This window comes from Nanorana parkeri, unplaced genomic scaffold (genome assembly GCF_000935625.1).
Source record: "Nanorana parkeri isolate BGI_ZX_2015 unplaced genomic scaffold, ASM93562v1 scaffold137, whole genome shotgun sequence".
NCBI lineage: Eukaryota > Metazoa > Chordata > Amphibia > Anura > Dicroglossidae > Nanorana > Nanorana parkeri.
The window spans coordinates 1,352,893-1,373,938 of NW_017306405.1; the positions used below are offsets into that span (position 1 = coordinate 1,352,893).

Genomic DNA, 21,046 nt, shown 5'->3' on the forward strand with positions numbered 1-21,046 from the left:
TTCTACACCTGGAATGTGTACAGTGGACAGGGCCAGAATGTGAAGTTCAGCACGATGCCAGAACCAGGTCGGCTTCCCTTTGAGCTGTACGGCTCCTGGTACCTCCTTGATGGTTGATGTAAGCCATGACCATCGCCCTGAGCTCCAAGGAGTTTATTGGGATCAGAGATTCTTCAGTCTACCAGGTTCCCTTAACCGAGAGGAACTCCAGGACACCGCCCCAGCCAGGCTGGCTGGCTGCCATCCTTTTTAAGCACTTCCAAGACATCAGAAGGAAAGAGTTTCCGAACGTGAGCACTAAGTTGGATATTGACCAGGTCAGGGAATGCTTCGTTTTGCTGGACAATTGAATGGGGAGTTTCAGGGACCAAACCGGTTTTGTCCTATGCTACTAAACTGTTCAGCTGCAATGACCTGGAATTAAATTGTCTCAAAAGGAGGCCTCCATCAACCCAACAACCTTCACATAAAAGCAAAAGTCTGCATTGCCTGCTGGATGTTGTGGCAATAGAACCTCCCCGAGAAGGAGGTCATCCAATAACCCTATTATGGGGATCCCCTGGGACTGAAGCCAGTCCGCGACAGGTGCCACAGAGAGACCAAAGGGCATCAAATTGGAATTGCTGGGTGGCCAAAGCAAAACGCAGGTTGCGACAGGGTGAAAGAAAAATGATGTGCAAATATGCATACTTAATGTCCACCAAGACCGACCAGTACACCACCCAAGTAAAGAGAAACAATGACAGAGCAGGTCAATTCCATACAAAACTTCTAGACCCACAGGACCTGTTGAGGATCTTATGGGCTAGGAGAGGGCGCACATGTCCTTGGGGTCAGTGCAGAGGTTGGAATAGAATCTCTAACATTTCTGTCCCTGGAACAGGGGCCTATGACCGCGCCTGGAAGAGAAGGAAACCCAAGGCAGAAAAAAAGATGTGTACGCTTTTAAAGGGGTATCATGTAGACTAGGTAACAGGAAACGAAAAGTAGGAAGAAGCGAAACTTCAGTTTGTAGTAGTCTTCAGTTACAACACTCTATACACAGGCACTGAGAATGGTACTCATTGCAAAGAGGGCTTGATCCTGGACTTAGCGAGCTTGGAGGACCAGGATTGTGTGCCCTGCTTGGGCATGGAACCCGAGACCTGATATGGGGGAAAGGAGCTTTTCTTAAGGGAGGGAGCAGAAGACTTAACTACTGAAGTCTTTGTCTTCTGTGCCAAAAAGGTTCAGGTCAGCAAATGCAAAAAATGCCCAACGTTACCTCTTCTAATAATTTTATAGTTGCATTTTGTATTTATCCAGTTCCTGTACTTGCTCATCAGCGTATATTTGTATTGTCTCCAACATGGTTACGCTAATAACAATCTCTGCATTTTGCCATACAACTTTTGCTTCTTGTTAATAAAAACAAACATTCAGAAAGTTTGTAGTTTAAGCGATACTTTTTAATGGCTGACTTTATTAAAAAAAAATATTTAATAAATAATAAATGAATAGCACTGAGATGGCCGCTATAGACTAGAAGTGTAAAAACTGTGGCCGTCAAGACAATGCAGATGGCCTACAGTTTTGTCTAAAAAGGTTAACCAGTATGCATTTGCTATCTTTTACTAACTTTAGTTTCTGCTCAAGAATTTGTTCCTGCCAGACTGTGAAGTGGTAGTACAGGCAATGTCCTGGGGGAGGGATTTGGGAAAATATGCTCCACCCACAGAACACCAGCTACTTCATGGTCTGTACATGTAGTGCTGCAGTGAGTGTCTTACACAGTAGCCATGTAATGTGTAGATTAACAAAAAGGACTACAGTAATCTTGCCTGCACAGGACTACTAGCATACAAAAAAAAAAAAATATAGTGAAACATACCTATAATCAGCTGGGTTCTGTTCCTCCTCGTCACTCTGGAGGAGGTCATCATTGAGCTCTTCATCAGAAAGGTCTGGTGAAGCCTGATAAAACAAAAGAACTCCATTATTTTGTGTTAAGATGTTTCTACACTATACAAAATTCTGGAGACATCTTCATTAAAATACCTTTTTTCCAGGCAAGTAGTCTTCTTCAAGCAGATCATCCTCCATTTCACTGAAAACAAACATGCATGTTATTACTGGCATGTTGTAATAGTACTAAAACTGCTAAGGTGCATCACAAACTTATACAAAAGGAAAAAAAATTAGTATGTGTGTTCACTAAAATATAAAATGAGGAAGCCTTAACCTGGTTGCTTATGTAAATCCCCTAGAAAGCCGAACAGCATCATATGTACAGTATTTCGAACATGTATTATAAAAAAGGATTTTTGTACTCCCTTCAAAAGCAAAGAATGCCAAGGTTAATTTACAAAAACTCGATGCAAACAATAATGGCCTGCAAATCACATCACTCATTCAAACCAATCAAACTTCAGGTTAATATGAGTTTCTGATAGGGATGCACCGATATATCGGTTGCCGAAACATATTGGACAAAATTACACTTTTGGCTCAATGCCGAAAGTGCCATTTTCCTGCCGATATATCGGCGCATCCCTGCTTTCTTTCCTCCCCGCTGGGCTCTTCTCTGTGTCTCAGCGGGGAGGAGAGAATGTGTGACAGCCGGTCGAGCGCTACGGGAGGAGAGCGCTGTGAGCGGCCGGCGTCTCTCCTCCCACACCGCTCTGCCTCCTATCACAGTCTGGCAGAGCGGTGTGGGCGGAGACAGCCCGCGTTGTCACAGGAGGCTGAGCTCTACTTCATACGCCGCTCGATCAGCCTCCTGTGACAGCGTGTCAGCAAGGAAAGCGGTACAAACACTCAGTGATCGCTGAGGGTTTGTACATAATTGAGGACATGGTATGTGTACTATATCCTCAATTATGAATGAATGGGAGTGATCTACATCACCTCCTGTTCATTCATAGTTGTAGTTATAGTAAACATACTATATTCTCATGTTATGAATGAACAGAACACTCAGAGGATTCCTGTTCATTTGTAACAGGGCATACAGAAAAAGAGATAGAGGACCTTATGTCCTCTCTCTTTTTCTATTTCAAAAGGGAAATATCAGGGGTCTGTTTAGACCCCTAATATTTCCCCAAAGCCCCTAAAAGTAAAGATCAAAATGTAAATATTTAATAAAAAATGAATTATAATAAATATAAAACAATCAAAAAGTTTATAAAAATTAAATATTAAAATAATTTGAAAACATTAAAATAAAAAACATTTTCGGCCTGACAATTTTCTTTATTTCGGTTTCGAATATTCCATTTTGGTGCACCTCTTGTTTCTAGAACAGCTTGGCATGCCGGAGCAATAAACCAGTCAGCCTTCCAATCTGAAATACTTGATCTGCTTTCAATTGCAAGTCTCTAGTGCAATCTGCCCCCAGAATTTAGCCCCACTTGTGAAAACACATGAAACACATGTATTTGGCTAAGTGGCTAAGAATTTGTCATTAAAAAGGAAGGATAGCAGAAAATGCAGACCAGGGGGCCAAATAACTGCCTTATTGAACAATTCTGTTCAAGATTAAACAACAAAATGGTAATTAAAGGAGAACTATGGGGTCAGTATTTTTCCCCATAGTTCTCCTTAGGGTAACGGGAGGACACAAACTAGCGCCCTCCCGTTACCCTAAGCTCATATATACGCTCGCGGTTTACTGAGACGCCGCAGCGGATCCCGACGTAGATGACAGGATCCGCCCAGCTGCGTGAGTGACAGCTGGCTCTGCCTATCTAGAGGCAGAGCCAGCTGTACCCGCCCCCTCCCCTGTCCGTTCCGCCAGTCAGCGCTGGCAGATCGGAGCGGGGAGAGGGGAATCCAGCCCTCCCCCTGTCACGACAAAGAGCCGTGACAGGATCGAGAGGTGAGCGAATCCGGTATGTGTTTGCTCACCTCCCGAGCTACTGAGCCGACCTGTGACAGTCTCATTGTCACAGGTCGCTAGAACTATGAGGTGAGTGGAAATCACTCATCTCATAGTTCTCCTTTAATGTATGTAGTCGACCCCCGCGAAATCGCGGTTCAGAGTTGGTGGCTTCAGTCATTCGCGTATTTTTCCTTCAAACCAAATAATTAAATTAATTAAGAGTATATATATTATTGAATTAAATTATTACTGTATTTACCCTACTTATACCAAAGACAACGACAGCGCATACCAAAGAAAACACGCTTGCATGAATTACAGTACCTATAGGGGTAACATCGGTATTTTACATTCTAGCACTGCGGGATACATAGCAGTACAGTACTGTACAGTATACGGGTTTACCTTTACATTCTTTTTTTTTTAAAGGTAATGTATTAAGCTGAGTTTCAAATTAAATTAAAGTATTTTGTGGCCATATTTAGTGTTTTAAATATAAAAATAGGCATTTTTTTTACCATATTCAAAATTCACGGTTTTTCACAACTCGCAGGGTGCTCGAGGAACGCAACACCCGCGAATTTCGGAGGTTGACTGTATATATCACGCAGGACTTGTGGAAACTGCTCAAATTACAAGTGGATACTTTTCAGATTTAATGGGTAGTGTTATCCTATGGCCGAATAGAACATTTTTGTGGAGCATTAACATTTAAACCGCGTCTGTAGAGTGTTCTTGTGTATCTCTAGGCATAACATGCATTTCCCAAGCACGATGACACACGCACGATGACATCTTCATTAGATTCAGAATTTACCCAGAAACTAAGACTGGAATACAAAATGCCTTCAAATAGAGTGATAATATAAAGCCTTGTACAGCACTTCAGAGATATGTGTAACTACCTGTCCCAGTCATCATCTGTAGGTCGTCTTCTTCGAGACCTTTCTGCGCCAGGCTTATCAAATTGATCAAAGTCATCATCTGCAAAGAGGAATATCTTGTTAGCTTAAATATTAAATATGTAATTCAAAACCATTTTCTGGTAGAAACCATTCACATATTAAAACACAAAAAAGCTAAAGCGTAAAGGCTGCTGAGATTTGAAAGTTTAACCTTATGAACCCTAAATTCAACTTAATGTGAAACCGAACAATGATCTGTTCTTATTGTCTGTAAAATCTACCACAGAACGCATTGTTATATCTGTTCCATAAGCGCCTGTTGACCTGCCAGAAGTCTTGTGAGTGGACAGCTTATGTCCTTACTAAACTTCCCTACCTAAAAATGCTATTTACTTAGCTGTGAAGCTGATTCAATAGTTTGTCATTTTTGGAGTCTCCGGACCATAAATTAGGGGCTCTGACTATTATAGGTTAGTGATTAAGAAGATATTAAAGGATAAGAGCACTTAGCCTTTTTCCCCGTTCGCCTGGCCTAACCTAACAACCCACTCTCAGCCTTCCGGAGATGCATACAGCTGCAGCTTGTTTACGTCCATTACCAATTCGCTGTTCTGGTTGCCTCTGTGCATTACAGCCCCAAAGACTTCTATGGGGCCGTGTCTATGTACCGGTCCAGGAGACGGTCTGCAGCACACAAGCACAGCCAGCACAGTGAAGACGACTTGCGGTGCTGGATATAAATAAAAAGCGGAGCTGTGACCATCGGATCATGATAAGTATGAATCTGTGGAAAAGGAGACTAGTCTGCGTTAGACCATGAGAATGGGGCAAAAAGGCAAGATGCACTTACTTTGAGCCATGAACCACTGGATCTGCATGATGTCCAGGCAACTAGCATATCTCTCACACTACGGGGTTCCAGCATTCCTCATAATAAATAAGACGACCCTCCCTGTTGCCTATTGTCAGGATAGAAAAATAGGAACTAACATTGCTGAATTGTTTCTGAAAGTACCAACTGTGGGCTGGTGTTATCCTTACCTTAAGGACTTGCTCACACCAACTGCAGTGCATTCGAGAGTGGTAGCTGCTGCACAAAACTTCCCCCTGCGTTCTGGGGTGGGAGGGGGCGTGGCGGTGCATTTAAGCTGCATGCTCTATTTTTGCGTTTGCAGTGGAAAGGAACGTAGGCAATGTTTTGCCATGCGTCCGATCGCACTGCGGGCGGGGCTGTGGTGCCATTGACCTAAATGCACCGCCATGCCCCCTGCCGCCCCGGAACATAGGGGGAAGTTTTGTGAGCGATTGCGGTATGTTCCAGCAGCTACCGATCTGGAACGCACCACAATTGGTGTGAACAAGGCTTTTCAGCAAGTCACAAACTTGAATGTATGACCCTATTTTGGAGATCTTTCCTAATTGCTGTCATGTGACCACCACACAGGTAATGAAGGTGCAGTGGTCACAAGGACAGAAGGCATGGACAGCAATAAAAACTAGGGAAGTACCGACTCGTACTCGCCCAAATGCTTGGATTCTTACCCCCGATACCGGCACTGTAGGTCAGAGGAAATCTCCCTCTGACAGGCAGTGCTGCGAGGGAAAATGGAGCTGGCTTCCTGATGGTTGGGAAGCTGGCTCCATGCTTTTTTGACAGGAAGCTGGCTTCCCAGCCAATCAGGAAGCCGGGCAACGGGTAATGACCCGCCTCCCGGCTTCCTGATTGGCCAGCTTCCAAGTCAATTAGCATGAAGCCAGCTTACCTGGCAATCAAGAAGTCGGGTGGCAGGTAGTGACACCCCGCCCGACTCGTACTCGCTCAAATGCTTGGATTCTTACTAGAGCTGCAGCTAACGATTATTTTCAAAATCGATTAGTTAGCCGATTATTAAGTTCGATTAATCGGTAAGTATCCGTACCGGTATCGGCAAGTACCGACAGATAAAAATCGGTACACATTCCCGAAAAACCGGTATCGCTGCATCCCTAATAAAAACATTTTTAGAAGTTTTAAAATGTCCCAACTAAAAATGTGTCCACATTGGAAAAATTTCCTATCACTTCCTGACAAAACTGACAAATTTGCACAAAATGTCTATAATTATTATGATATATTTGTGAGAAGGCAGTAGGAGTTATCAGATTCCTAAGAAAATGGCAGGGACTTGGTTCAAAGCCAAGACAAAACATCAGCTTGTTGCACTTAAAGGAAAACTATGAGGCGAGTGCTTTTCACTCACCTCATAGTTCTAGCCGACATGAGACTGTCACAGGTCGGCTCAGTAGATTGGGAGGCGAGCGAACACATACCGGCGTTCACTCACCTCTCGATCCTGTCACAGCTCTCTGCCTTGACAGGGGAGGGGCTGGATTACCGCCTCCCCGCTCCGATCCTCCAGCGCTGACTGGTGGAACGGACGGGGGAGGGGGCGGGTACAGCTGGCTCTGCCTTTAGATAGGCAGAGCCAGCTGTCAGTCACGCAGCTGGGCGGATCCCATCACAATTGTCGGGATCCGCTCCGGCTGCGGCGTCTCAGTATACCACAAGCTGTAGCTCGCGGTATACTGAGCCTAGGGTGACGGGAGGACACTAGTTTGCGTCCTCCCGTTACCCTAAGGAGAGCTATGGGGAAAATCCTTAACCCCATACTTCTCCTTTAATGTACAGAAGCAACAGAATCAATATTCTCGCAAAATGTATCTGAACATACAAAATAAAATAAAAACTGAGTTGACAGCACAGGAATCAAATAAGCATAGTTCTGCATGAGAAGCAGATGTATGCAGTGTCATCAACTCCACCGTCAATCGATTTACGCTTTGATTCATAATTTGCCCTAACATCAGTGGAAAATGTTTAATGCGGATCTATATTCCCAGATCTCATGACCTTCAGCTGTGAAGCTGGGATCTCCCACTTCCCAAACCCCCTACTCCCCTGGAACCAAAGATAACGGTGGAAAGGAGAAAGGAAAAAAAAAGTCATGAAAGAAAAGCAGAAATCAGGGCCCCAAGGATTATCCAAACGCAGGTATCTGCTTGTTTTCAGTCAATCAACAGGGTTAGTTTACATAATCAATAAGACAGAATTAGGGCTGCAACAACTAATCAACATAATCGATTATAATCGATTATTGAAAAAGTTGATCATGATAACATCTGATTGCGTACAAGCACATATGTAATGAATAGTGTTCCTGCTCTTTTCACCAGACAATTAGAATTCATCATATATGCATCTTCTTTTATCGACTGGTTGTCAGACTTCAAGATGTTTATATGATGTTACATGTTGGGGACTTGGGGAATGATCAGACCTGCACTAATACAACACTTAATGACTACTTAAAGTTTATCCAAACCCAATGAACAAAAAACGTAATATATTGCAGCTTACCAGCCTTAGCTGCTACAGTTGCATTTGTTTTTTCACCTGGTAATCATGCTAGAAACACACTTCCTGTCTTAGGGTGACACACACTCATCATACTGTATTGGATGCACAGTGTTGTCACCCTTGGCCAAGAAGTGTGTTAGGACTATAGACCACTTTTCTCACTCTATAACATAAGGAGAGGTGTTCTGTAGTCCACAGGGCAACGTTAATGAATAACTTTCTGTGCTCGATGCTGACAGGTCATCAGCTCACTGGATTTCTGGCAAGAACTTTTTTTTAGATATTGAACAGATAGAACAAACATTTTCAGACCAAAAGTGAGCAAAGAGAAGTTCACTGCTAGGGTTTACATACATTTTAAAGGACACAAGTAATGAGCAAAGAACAGGGGCTGCCATTGCTGACTTTCTAGAAAGGCTGTGTTTAGCTTTATTTTTAAAGCACTGACCTGAACAAAATGTAGGTTTAAATAGTTAGGAATATTAGGGTTAGCTCACACCATATGCTTTCCTATGGACTTTCTTGTGCTATATTCACACCATTGCAGTCCGTTCAGATGGTCAGAAAAAATACTGCTCGTCCTATTTTAGCTGCATCTGATTGCGCCGGAACGTATCAAAATGCATAAAACAAATAAAAAAAACAGAGAATTGATTGTGTCATCGAGGGACTTGCTCTTTGTAGGTACAGCCAACACCATCACCATGCCTGCCAAGAAAACAAGCATGTCTGAGCTCCAAAACAAAGGAAATGCTCTGACAGGAAAAAGGAAGTGACCTAATTGTCTAATTAGCATTTGAGTAGAAAAAAAAAAAAAAAACAACTAATCGGAACGCATCAAAAACGGATCGCAATGCAACTGCGCAGACGCACACAGTTGTGATGCAGTTTCTGGTGTGAACTAACCCTTAAAGCCTTCAGCTCCACTTAACTGCCAGGTATCCAGCAATTCCAGGAAACAAGGTCAGCCAAAGCAGTCAACATATTCCAGCACAGGTGACCTTAAGATAGATCCTTAGGCCTGTGCTGCTGCCACATATAACACACAACCCAACTGCGTGTTTTGCAGAACAGCGATTCCGGTCTAGTAAAGCATTACACCCAAGATGAGAATAAAACTACCATCATAACAAGGAAAGTCATTGACAGAGCCTATGAGGCAGCAGCAGAGGCTCATCAGAAGAATATTTAGGCAGCAGACACAAGGTATAAGATCTGGTCACTACCGCGTTTCCCCGAAAGACCTACCCCGAAAATAAGACCTAGTGCTATCTTCGGGGATTTCTGTAATATAAGACCTACCCCGAGGAGGGAGCTGCCTCTCTGCTCTGATCCATTACACGTGTCTTATTTTCGGGGGAAACACGGTAAGTGATGAAAAGTTTATATTTCAGACACCAAAATATACATTTTGCGTGTATTCGGCCGTACTTCTATGCACGGAACAGCTCTTAACATAAAAAACAAAGCTCTTTAATGTGCATTGTTCAGGCTTTTGCAGCGGCCGCACAGTACGTAACTACGCGTCCCGCAAAATAGTACAAGCGTGATTCTTTGGTGGAATCCACACGTTCATGGATATAGTAATAGCCGCAAACGAGCGGAATCCATGCAGTTGTAAAATCGTTTGCGTGCCCCTGCGGTCTTCCGCACGGGAAACGCAAACGCCATACGTGAATGGAGCCCAACACTTCCTGCCACAGAGGCAGAACCCCTACTACTATCAAGGGACGTTCAAAAAAATACATTTTTGTATACTATATTTTTTCTTGAAGTTCATTGAGGGGCACAGAACTAGAAAATCAGACAACCGGGACAAATTGATGCATCCAGGAGGTCTAGAGTTTAGACTGTGTCTAGACTCTAGCCAGTACTAAGCCAGTTCACTATATTACCCCACCGCCAACCATCATGCTTCAGTTTTATGAGCAAGCAAAACAGAAGGCCAAGAACTCAAATTCTCTCAATGGACTTTAACAAAAAGATTTTACAGTAAGTGCAGAAAAACAAATTCTTTACTGTCCATTGACGCGCACAGGAATAACTGAAAAGACGATTGGGATGTCCGAAAGCAGCTTAAATCAGGGGTGGGTAAAATCCACTGAGAGATTAAACAATATGAAAACAATGCCTCCAAGACAGTCTAGCTAAAAAGAAGCCAATCAAAAGGTCAGTGGTGTCACAAAGGTGGTGCGGACCGCACCCAGGTGACAGCAAAATGACTGACAATCATTTTGGTATCACCCCCTCTATCGGCCACGAATGCTCTTTCGTACAATAATCGACCAGTTGATGGGAACCCAACGATTCTTTTTAAATGCACTCCTGGCCAAATGTTCTTGGAGCGAGAGGCTTGGAGGAAAATGGTGTAAACCTGCCCTGAGGAGAGAGCTGGGTGGCAATTCTCGGAGCTACAGACCAGGACAGAACGCCATCTGAGAGAATCAGTACAAAAACAATATGGCCCTAAAACAGTGAAATAAAGAGTAACAGTCCACTAAAAGTTAGCGAGAACCACACAACACCTAAAAGAAGTCTGAGGCTGCCAGGCAACGAGCATTTTAAGAAGCTTATCAATGGCAAACTTCAATCAATACTTATTTAACGTCATAGCACAAGGCCAGAGCTTAGCATTCAACACATTACTATTCTCAATCATTAATCTACATTGCTTTTCTCCAGCTCACTACCTTCATCACATTTCCCACCAACTATGGTATAGTGATTACAATGATCTCACGTCTGGAATATACTTTTCTATAGAACTGCATTCACTGGAAACAGCCAATATATTGACCAACTTGTGCTACAATGCCACTTGTTAATTAACTTTTCCGTCATGAGATTTGGTATAGAACGAATCAGATTCACACTTTAATTATGCATTAAAAACCCACTGAGAAAGGCTGAGGAAAAAAACAGGAGGAAACCTTCAATATCTAGCAGGATAGCAGAACAGCATTTAAAAGGAAAACTCTGGGCAGTAATATTCTTAACCCTTGCAGTGGGGCTACCCCGCCACAGGGATCCTGTAATAAGCAGTAGTAGCCGCAGCGCCTTCTGGGTCCTGATAGTCACTATCCTGTGCTGTAAAACACAGAGGCGCTCAGCTGAATACAGGAGCCATTCAGAGGACTACTAGTATTTTTCTCAAAAAATACCAGGAGTTCTCTGATTGGACAAGGACACAGCAGAACACGGAGTAATACAAAAAAATGTAAGCCTTCACTACACTCTAAAAAGGAAAAAAAAGCTTTACATTCACTTTAATAGACAATTGGATTCTCATTTTTAATCAGCTATATACATTCCAGGTGCATCAAAACAAAAGGTCCCATTCACACCACATCCAGATCATCTACAGACCAGAGCAGATTGTTGCCGGACCCAAAATGCATCCCAGTGCTATATCTGGCCTCTGTTCACACCAGACCAAAATACTGCATGTCTCATTTTGGCTCGTTTGGAATGCACTGGAACTGCGGGCAGGTTCACACCCTTTTCCAGACCACATCTAGTCCAGATGTGGTCCGGAAAAGGGTGTGAGCCTGCCCTCACACCATAGCGCTGTGATAATGACACCACAAAGCTATTGCTATTACCAACCGATCAGTGTCCGCCACCCCCCCTCTGCCAATCGCTCCACTGGCTCCCACTTCCCCAATGTACAAAATACTAACAACATACAAAGCCATCTACAACTCCGCCCCAACCTACATCACCCACCTCATCTCAAAATATCACCCAAACTGCCCCCTTCTCTCCTTCCACACTCCAGACCTCCTGCTGTCAAGCTCTCGTCGCCGCCAGGATTTTTCAAGAGTGTCTCCCATCCTCTGGAACTCCCTAGCCCAATCTGTCCACTTATCTCCTACTCTGTCCACCTTTGGGCGATCCCTGAAAACTCATCTCTTCAAGGCCTATTCCACATCGATATAACAGTACTTTCAGTTCTTCCATTAAATCATCCCAAACAGTTATTACCTTTTGTATCACTTCCCCTCCTACTAGATTGTAAGCTCTCACGAGCAAGGCCCTCCTACCTCCTGTACGGAAATTGTATTGTCTCCCTTAGTTTTGTAAAGTGCTGTGAAAACTGTTGGCGCTGTATAAATCCTGTATAATAATTCATTCTAAATGGCATCCAACACACCCATGTTACACTGCACCACAACAGACGGTATCGCACTACCATTAATGACAGTGTGCTGCCCAAAATGCGGCATGCACGATTATCATTACTTTTTCGTAGTGTGTTAAGTAGCCTATTCAAATAAATGGGCTGCCTAATACAATGTGATTTGGCCCTTACAGCTTTCTTTAGCCACATCCCGAGTAGAAAATTCAGAGTTAGGACTTACCGGTAACTCTATTTCCATTAGTCTTCCAGGACAGCATCACGAGATGGAATCTCCTCCCCCACACACAGGAAACCCCTTCCAGAATGATGCAGAGAAGGACCCTACTCTCTATGTAAAAGCAGTGGTCTCTCTGCAGAGCTCCAAAAGACCCTCTGATGACCTCTTTCTGAAAATGCTAGTTGCCTTGCTGCCATAATGATCCACAAGACTTCATAGACTTGGAACAAATCTGCAGATTAGTAGTCCAGACTTGACTTTTTTCACATTTGCAGGCTGGTCAGTGTCTCAAAGCACTGAATCCTTACAAAGGAGTCTTCCCCTCACTTACTGTGTAGGTAATACATGTCAAACAGAAGAGGAAGAGAGGGAAGAACTCTCAATGGAGGCACAGACAACATTTAACATGATAGAAAAACCTCAACAGGGATGCAGTCAGCGTTTGAAACTTGACGACATTTTTAACCCTTCCACACTCCACCCAGAACACTGCTCCTCCTGCAGCACTACCAAAGTCCACATGAATACCCGAGCGAATAGGCATGTCGACAACACACAACTAAAACACAAAAGTCAACTGTTTCACCATTTATTTGTGTTCAAGTCACCCTGAAAGTGCAACCCAACTCTGGAACTGTACCCCCCAAAAAAGACGAGCAGATGGCAAAGGAACCCGTCACTAATGCCGTTAGTAGCCTCTCTGCAGCTGATCTTTCTCCATTAAGGGCCCATTCACACCACATCCAGATTACCTCCAGACCAGACCGTTTCTGGACCCAAAATGCCCATGCTATTTCTGGCCTCTGTTCCCACCAGCGCAGTCCGTTCCAGAGTAGACCAGAAAAATACTGTATGTCCTATTTTGTGTGGAACGCATCAAAAAGGGATCAGAAACGCATGGAACGCACCTGTAGGACCATTTTAAGCTTAAATTGGAAAAAAAATAATTTCCAAACGTGGTAAAAACGCACTGCACTATGTTCCAGATCAGGTCCGGAAAAAATTGTGAACGTGCCGCAGGGCCTTTTCACACCACATGATCTCCAGACCCAAATTGCATCCTAATGTATCCTATGCTGTTTCTGGACTCAGTTCACACCAGCGCAGTCCGTTCCAGACCAGAACAGAAAAATACTGTATGTGCTATTTTGTCTGGTCTGGAATGCACTGGAACTCCAGGCAGGTTCACACCATTTTCCAGACCAGATGTGGTCCGGAAAATGGTGTGAACCTGCCCCAAATAACTTACCATGCATTGTTAGCACTGACTTAGGCCCCTTTTAGACAGGAAGTCCGATCTATAGGCAGATGGATCTTAATGGTCGTGTATCCCTTTATATCTAATTACTCTTGACTTCAGGCCCCCGGAAAACCAAACACAGCAGAGTTCCGTGTTGGCAGACCCGATTATGACAGATTGGGGATAATCTGATGTAAAGCAGCACATATTTGCTTACATCCGATTCCCATTAGACCTAACATGGATCTGGTAAATTCAGTTTTTCCTCCATTGTGACATGGAGTGGCACGGATGTCACAATGGTGACATCAGTTCTGAACTGCCCTGATCAGCAGGGGATCCATGTACAGATCCCCTGTTGAACTGAACTGACAGACATCCATGTGAAAGGGGTCTTACCAGGTATTGTTTTGCAGTGGGAGGAATTTATCAAAACTGGAGCAGCTGTGCATGGCAACCAATCAGCTTCTATCTTCAGTTTGTTTAGTTAAGATTTAAAAATGAGAGAGAGAAGCTGATTGGTTGCCATGCACAACTGCTCAGGTTTTTGTCTGCTCCAGTTTTGATAAATTCCCCACTGTGTCTCTGTCTGGAGGTGACCATCTTGGTAGAGTTTTGATCCTTACATCAGAGAACAGTGAACAGCACAGTAAGGAGAAATGCCAATTGTCTAGCCTTGTAGAATGTCTAGATCACAAATCAGTCATTCTATTCTGACAGGTTTCTAAACAAGTCATAATTCTGACATAAGTGTAAGCAGTTTGTTTGCTGAAACTTAAGACTTTGAAAACATAACCTATAATAGCTGGTCCTTGTTTAATATTTACTGGTAAGTTCATCTTTAAAGCAGAACTCCAGGCTTACCAAATCTTAACACTTGCAGTGGAGCTACCCCTGCACTGTAAGGGTTAACTGCTCGTTTCATCTAGGGAGCTAAAATAAAGTTATACTCACCTGAACCGCTAAGCCGGCTGGTTCCTTCAGCCTGTCTCTTGCTCCATTCCAGTGATGGTATGTCCCTCAGCATCCTCATGTTCTATACACTGTATACACTGGAGCGGAGAGGGAGCAAGGCTGAAGGAACCAGCCTAAGATCTAGCCAGAATCGTGGTTCGGGCGTTTATAACTTTGTAATTTTAGAAGAAGGGTTTAATACCTAAACTTTTCATTCACTTTACACCTTAGTGCTCCTGATCTCATGGCTGCTTCCTGTCTACACGAACTTCAGCTGCATGTCATTTCTCAGAGTGGATTCCCCGATGATGGCAACATTGGACCATGCGTGTGCATTGAACATTGACATGTTTGCTTACTGTCTCCGTTGGGAGACAGAAATAAAGCATTCTCACCCATAACAGGAAGTGCCTTAACAAGGACCTTCATAGCAGGATCGCTAGGAGTTATTTTAAAGGAGAACTATGGGGTCAGTGTTTTTCCCCATAGTTCTCCTTAGGGTATGAGGGAAAAATGCTATTAACCCTTGCAGTGCGTCTCCCCCCACATTGCAAGAGTTAACTGCTCGATATTGTATATTTGCTTTTAAAATAAAGAAAAGGTATACTCACCCGAACTGCCGAGCCGACTCCCTGGTTCTCCGTTCACTGATGGAATGTTCCTCAGCGTCCTCACATCTCTACTAGGGCTGCAACAACTAAATCGATTCTAATCGATTGAAAAAGTTGTCAACGTTTTCAATCATCAATTAATCGGCTTACGATTAGTTGGCCCTGCTCATGGCTCCACACACGCTGCGCGCTGCACCTCCCCCCCACCTCACGCTCGCCGCTGCCAGACCCCCTCGAAAGCCCGCATCCACACGCCGCACCTCACGCTCACCGCCCGCCCACATGCACAATCGGCACAGGGACGCGTAAGGAAGAGCAGATGTGGGGGGATGACAGACGCCAATAGAGAGGCCTGATCTGAGAAGCAAGTTGCGGGAAGACTGCTCAGGTAAGCCTGCACTTTCCCACACATGGTGCTCTATAATGTTTTGCTGGGATTTGCATTCCTCTATAGCTGATGGTACATTGTGCTGTATGTTATACAGCACAATGTACCATCAGCTATATACAGCACAATGTACCATCAGCTATATACAGCACAATGTACCATCAGCTATATACAGCACAATGTACCATCAGCTATAGAGGAATACAAATCCCAGGAATACATTATATACATTGTATAGAGGACTACAAATCCCAGCAATAATACATTACACAGCGCAATGCGGAATACCACCAGCTATAGAGTACAACAAATCCCAGCAATAGTACATTATACAGAGCAATGCTGGGATTTGTTGTACTCTATAGCTGGTGCCATTCTGCATTCATTGCTGTATAATTTTACACTTTCCATTTCACTATATTGCACACCACACTTTTTTTTTCTTTTTTACTTCCACCGCTCCAAGCTTGCTCCTGTGATGGACTGCAATCTCAATACAAACTAGTAGTCCCATCACTGGAGCCATTTTTAAAAATGTATTTTATTTTTTATCCGATTAATCGAACTTAATAATCGGCTAATCGATTTTGAAAATAATCGTTAGCTGCAGCTCTAATCTCTACACTTATATAGAATGTGATGACACAAGGATTATTAAACTGCTGCAGAGGAGGGGGGAGAGAGGCTTTAGGGACCTGTCTAATTACTAGCCGGCTTGAATGGAATGATTGTGTGAGTATAACTTGTTTTTTTTAGCACCTAGAAACATAGGAGCAGTTAACCCTCGCAGTGCAGGGGTAGCCCAGTTGCAAGGGTTAACGACCTTATCCCCCGAGTTGTTCTTTAATGAATAGATTTAAAGTTTTTTTTATTTTATTAATCTACAGTGTAAAAACAAGCGAAGTCTCAAAGGGAATATGCTGCTTTACATATTGCTGTCATTTATTTCATATTTACACTGAGACTGCATAGTAAAGCCATTCTGCCACTACAATCTCACGTTCAGTTTACTCATTTGTATTAAAGTTTTAGTCCATCACATGAGTGAGCTTGGAGCGGTGACTACTTTAAAAACACACACAGGGACCATGGGGAACAAAAGTGGCCCCCTTCAGGAAGGAAGGACAGTGTCCGCACCAATTCAGAGATGACTTGAGGATCTACAGCCAAATGATACACAAATAAGATACAATATTTTTAATAGTTAAGGTTCTTGAATGCATTTTAACTCCGGAGGTTAGTGTCACATTAAATTAAGTTTGGATTTAATTTGTTATTTAAGTCTAGGGATGCACCAATACCGAGTATTTGGGCGAGTACTCGCCCAAATGCTCCGATGCCTAGCCCGATACTTCCGGTATCAGGAAGCCGGGCAGCGTGTCATTACATGCTGCCCAGCTTCTTGATTGGCCAGGAAGCCGGCTCCATGCCCCCTCGTCACTTCTGTGTAATGAAACGCTGCCCGGCTTCCTGACTGGTCGGGAAGATGGCCAGTCAGAAAGTCGGGCGTCATGTAATGACGCGGCACCCGGCTTCCTGATTGGCCGGGAAGCCGGCTTCCTGCTCCTTCGTCATCTCATGACGAGGGAGTAGGGAGCCAGCCAATCAGGAAGCCGGGCGACGCGTCATTGCACGACACCCAGCTTCCCGATTGGCCAGAAAGCCGGCTCCATGCTTTCTTGTCACCTAGTGACGAGGAGCATGGGGGCGGCTTCCCTGCTAATCAGGAAGCCAGGTGGTGAGTCATTAAAAGCCACCTGGCTTCCTTAATGGGACTTCCGGTATCGGTAAGTACCGGAAAAAAAACATCCGTACTCGATACCGTAATGCCGGTATCGGTGCACCTCTTTTTATGTCATGTCAAAATCTTCTAGTGACAATGCTGCTCTCTAGACGTAGCTCCATTGCTGCTCCTAAATAGAAAACTAACAGCCACAACATCTAATGACATCCAATGACTGGTGAGCTGCAATATATGATATTCTTGCTTTGGGGTTTAGATATGCTTAAAGGAGAACTATGAGGTGAGTGCTTTTCACTCACCTCATAGTTCTAGCCGACCTGTGACAATGAGACTGTCACAGGTGGGCTCAGTAGATCGGGAAGTGAGCGAACACAGAGACGTTCGCTCACCAGAGAGCCGTGACAGGGGAGGGGCTGGATTCCCCCCTCCCCACTCCGATCCGGCAGCGCTGACTGGCGGATCGGACGGGGGGAGGGTGCGGGTACAGCTGGCTCTGCCTCCAGATAGGCAGAGCCAGCTGTCACTCACGCAGCTGGGCGGATCCAGACATAATTGTCGGGATCCGCTTCAGCTGCGGCGTCTCAGTATACTGCGATAGCTCGCGGTATACTGAGCTTAGGGTGATGGGAGGACGCTAGTTTGTGTCCTCCCGTTACCCTAAGAAGAACTATGGGGAAAAGCCTTAACCCCATAGTTCTCCTTTAAAGCTGACCTTTACCTCCTTTGGCTAAAAATCACATAATTATGTAGCTCTGCACGCTGATATGAAATCATCTTACATTAATTAAACAAACATACTTTAATTTGACTTGCAATTTCTTATTTCAACTTCCTGGTCCTCTTTGGCACAAATGATGTAATGTGCCCAAGTGTTACATCCTGAAAAGGTTACATCAGCAGAGCATTGCTGGAAAATCTCATGAGATCTCAGGGAAAGGCATTTTACTCCCCTGAGATGGTGCATGGTCACATGTCCTAGTCACATGTGCCTGAGTTCCAGGAAGTAAAGAGAGATGTATTAATCTGCCCTCAATAAAAATGGCCACTGTGAGAAGAATGGAGAGGAAAAGAAAAATAATGTAAAGAATACAAATCCGGCAATTATCTAGAAGTATCTGTTTGTAGATTGTCATTAGTAAACATTTCTAAAGGTGTGTTTGTTGTTATTTTGAAGATTTGGGTAAAATTCTTCTTGTAGATCTCAGACACACAGGAGTACTTTATTTACAACATAAAACACAGGATCTTTGCTGGCATCTACATCCTTGTGTTTGAAGTTGTCCGAACGCTGTATACATATAATGCTTATGTTTCGTTTAGGCTGCATTCACACTTGTGCTTCCTGAGAATGCACACATTGACAGAAATGTGGCAAAATGTGCTTGTGTTTTCATTGATTTCTAATAACACCCCAAACACAGGCAGGAAGATGTGCGTTTTTGCACGCATCAGGGCTCACAAACGCAGAACACGTCACAAAATTTGTTACATGAGCTTTTTTGCTGCATGTTGAGGCCCCATTGAACTCAATGGGGATGTACAGCAAACATGCATAAACACATGCATGCAAATGTGACTAACATAGGCACAGCGATAACGCACCCTATTGGGTATTGGTTCCTCGGGGATAGGATTAATCTCATATTTACATTGCAGATTTAATAACAAATGTACCGGCTGTTCTGCTTTAAAACTATTGAGAACTGACTAGTGTTATATGAGATGTCAGTTATCGGGCCTTAGTTCCAGATGTGATCTGGGTACACAGTGATATGCCGGTGCTCACACAGGCCTGACACACACATATATAGATATTTATATCTATACATATAGATATACATATCTATATATGTGTACCCGGAGCCTTGCAGGCCGCAGTCCATTTAAGGGGTCATATTGTGTGTCTATAGGGTGTATGATCACATTTCTACACACGGCCAGTCCTAAACTATTCACTGATCACCTATACACAGGGGAATACAACCTCTGTGTCCTCCTGCAAGCCTTCCGGTGTGTATAATGGCACCCCGGTCTCTTTATGACAATGACGCCGCGGCCTGCGCCCTACTATCACACTCCATTGCCTCTGATACCTCCTAGCATGGCGGCCATGCTGCTCCGGGCTCTCCGCTCTCACATGGACGGGTCGAGGTCCGTCGTCGGCGGGGGGTTTACGCTCCACACGGGGCAGGGAAAACAGGTATCACCGCATCACAACATGGCCGCCGCCCGCTGCTACTACTACAGCCGCCGTCGCTGTCCGCGACCGCACTGCATGCTGGGTAAGCAGGGAAGGCGTCAGCTTGGAAGGAGAAGGCGGGGCTAACGCTGTGCTGGTGAGGTGAGACGGGGCTCGCGTCGGTGCGCGTCCCCGCAGGGAGCTCAGGAGCGCGCGCGGAAGTAGCGATCCCGCAGAGCAGTGAGTAGACAGCGGGGGGGAGGAGGGGGTGTCACGTGTGTCGCTGTAAATGGTGCTGAGCTCACGGGCGGGTGGGCGGTACCTGTGTGAGGGGGGCACGCTGCAAGCTGGCACCTCGTAAGCCTATAGAACTACGACTCCCAGCATGCTCTGGGAGGGTTCTTCATCCTCAGGAAAGTTCTAGCATGTGCTGCCAGCCTCAGACTGATGCTGATAGTTCTGGTCACATTGGAAGCCATAAGTCGTTCAAAGCTGACCTTACAGAACTGAGGGGGTTAAAGGCCAACTCCAGGTCAGACTAGAGCAGCAGGGAGCTAGAACATAGGTGGTCAGCCAAGTGAATATGAGGTGCCCCAAGTGGAAGTCCAGAGGGCCACATAATAGTGTAGTCTTCACCAATTTGTGTTGCATTAAAGCAGAACTCCAGGCGCACATTTTATTAACCCTTGCAGTGTGGCTACCCTCTCACTGCAAGGGTAGCTGCTAGTTTTTGCCTACTCACCCGATCCTTGCAGCCTGTCTCCCCCCTCCACTGCAGTAATGGTATGTCCCTCATTTCCTAAACACTGTATAGCAGCAGTCGCCAACTGGTGGTCCACAAGAAATTATTGGTGGTCTGCAATTGCCCCCCGGGCCCTCTGATGCCGTGCAGGCTGGGCCGTCATTGAAGCGGCACGGAGGCTCCGGGGCTGCCTCTCACTGACTCAAGCAGCTGCTGGCATAAGGAAAGCGCGGCTCTCAGTACGGTGCAGGCTCTGCAGAAGGCGGGGCATCTCCTCAGTACCCGAACTGAGCAGGCTGAGGGACACGGACAAAGTGGGGAGAAGCCAGGTAATAGTGGCTCAGTGTGGGGGAAGGGGAGGCACGGGGGTGGTTGGGGGCAGTCCTGAAGCTTGGGGAGGCATGTACCCTGGGCACCGCCGGCAGGGCCAGTGGCAGATTCGATAGGGGGGAACAATTAATATTATTAATGGGCCGGTGCAGACAGCACCGTTCCCTCCACCAGCACTGCCACTCCTGCAGGCACACACGCACCTACGTATCTATGTGTATATATACTATATGTATATATCTCATATTTTTTGTTTCCTCATATATAAAAATATATTCTCATATACAGGGGTGTGGAAATAAAAAAAAATAAACTACATGTCCAAGGGCACCTCAATGC

General features: G+C 44.7%; 1 protein-coding gene across 1 annotated transcript in view; it reads right to left on the reverse strand.

The window, feature by feature from the left end:
* The window catches only part of RBM33 (RNA binding motif protein 33), a 95,918-nt gene extending 76,261 nt beyond the window's left edge, over positions 1-19,657 (reverse strand). The window contains exons 1-4 of the mRNA XM_018554002.1: positions 19,550-19,657; positions 4,765-4,843; positions 2,038-2,086; positions 1,871-1,953 (exon numbers count right to left, since the gene is read on the reverse strand). Coding sequence (XP_018409504.1) covers positions 1,871-1,953; positions 2,038-2,086; positions 4,765-4,843; positions 19,550-19,568 — 230 coding nt within the window. The 5' untranslated portion in view covers positions 19,569-19,657. The remainder of the gene's footprint in view (positions 1-1,870; positions 1,954-2,037; positions 2,087-4,764; positions 4,844-19,549) is intronic.
* Positions 19,658-21,046: the final 1,389 nt, after the last annotated feature.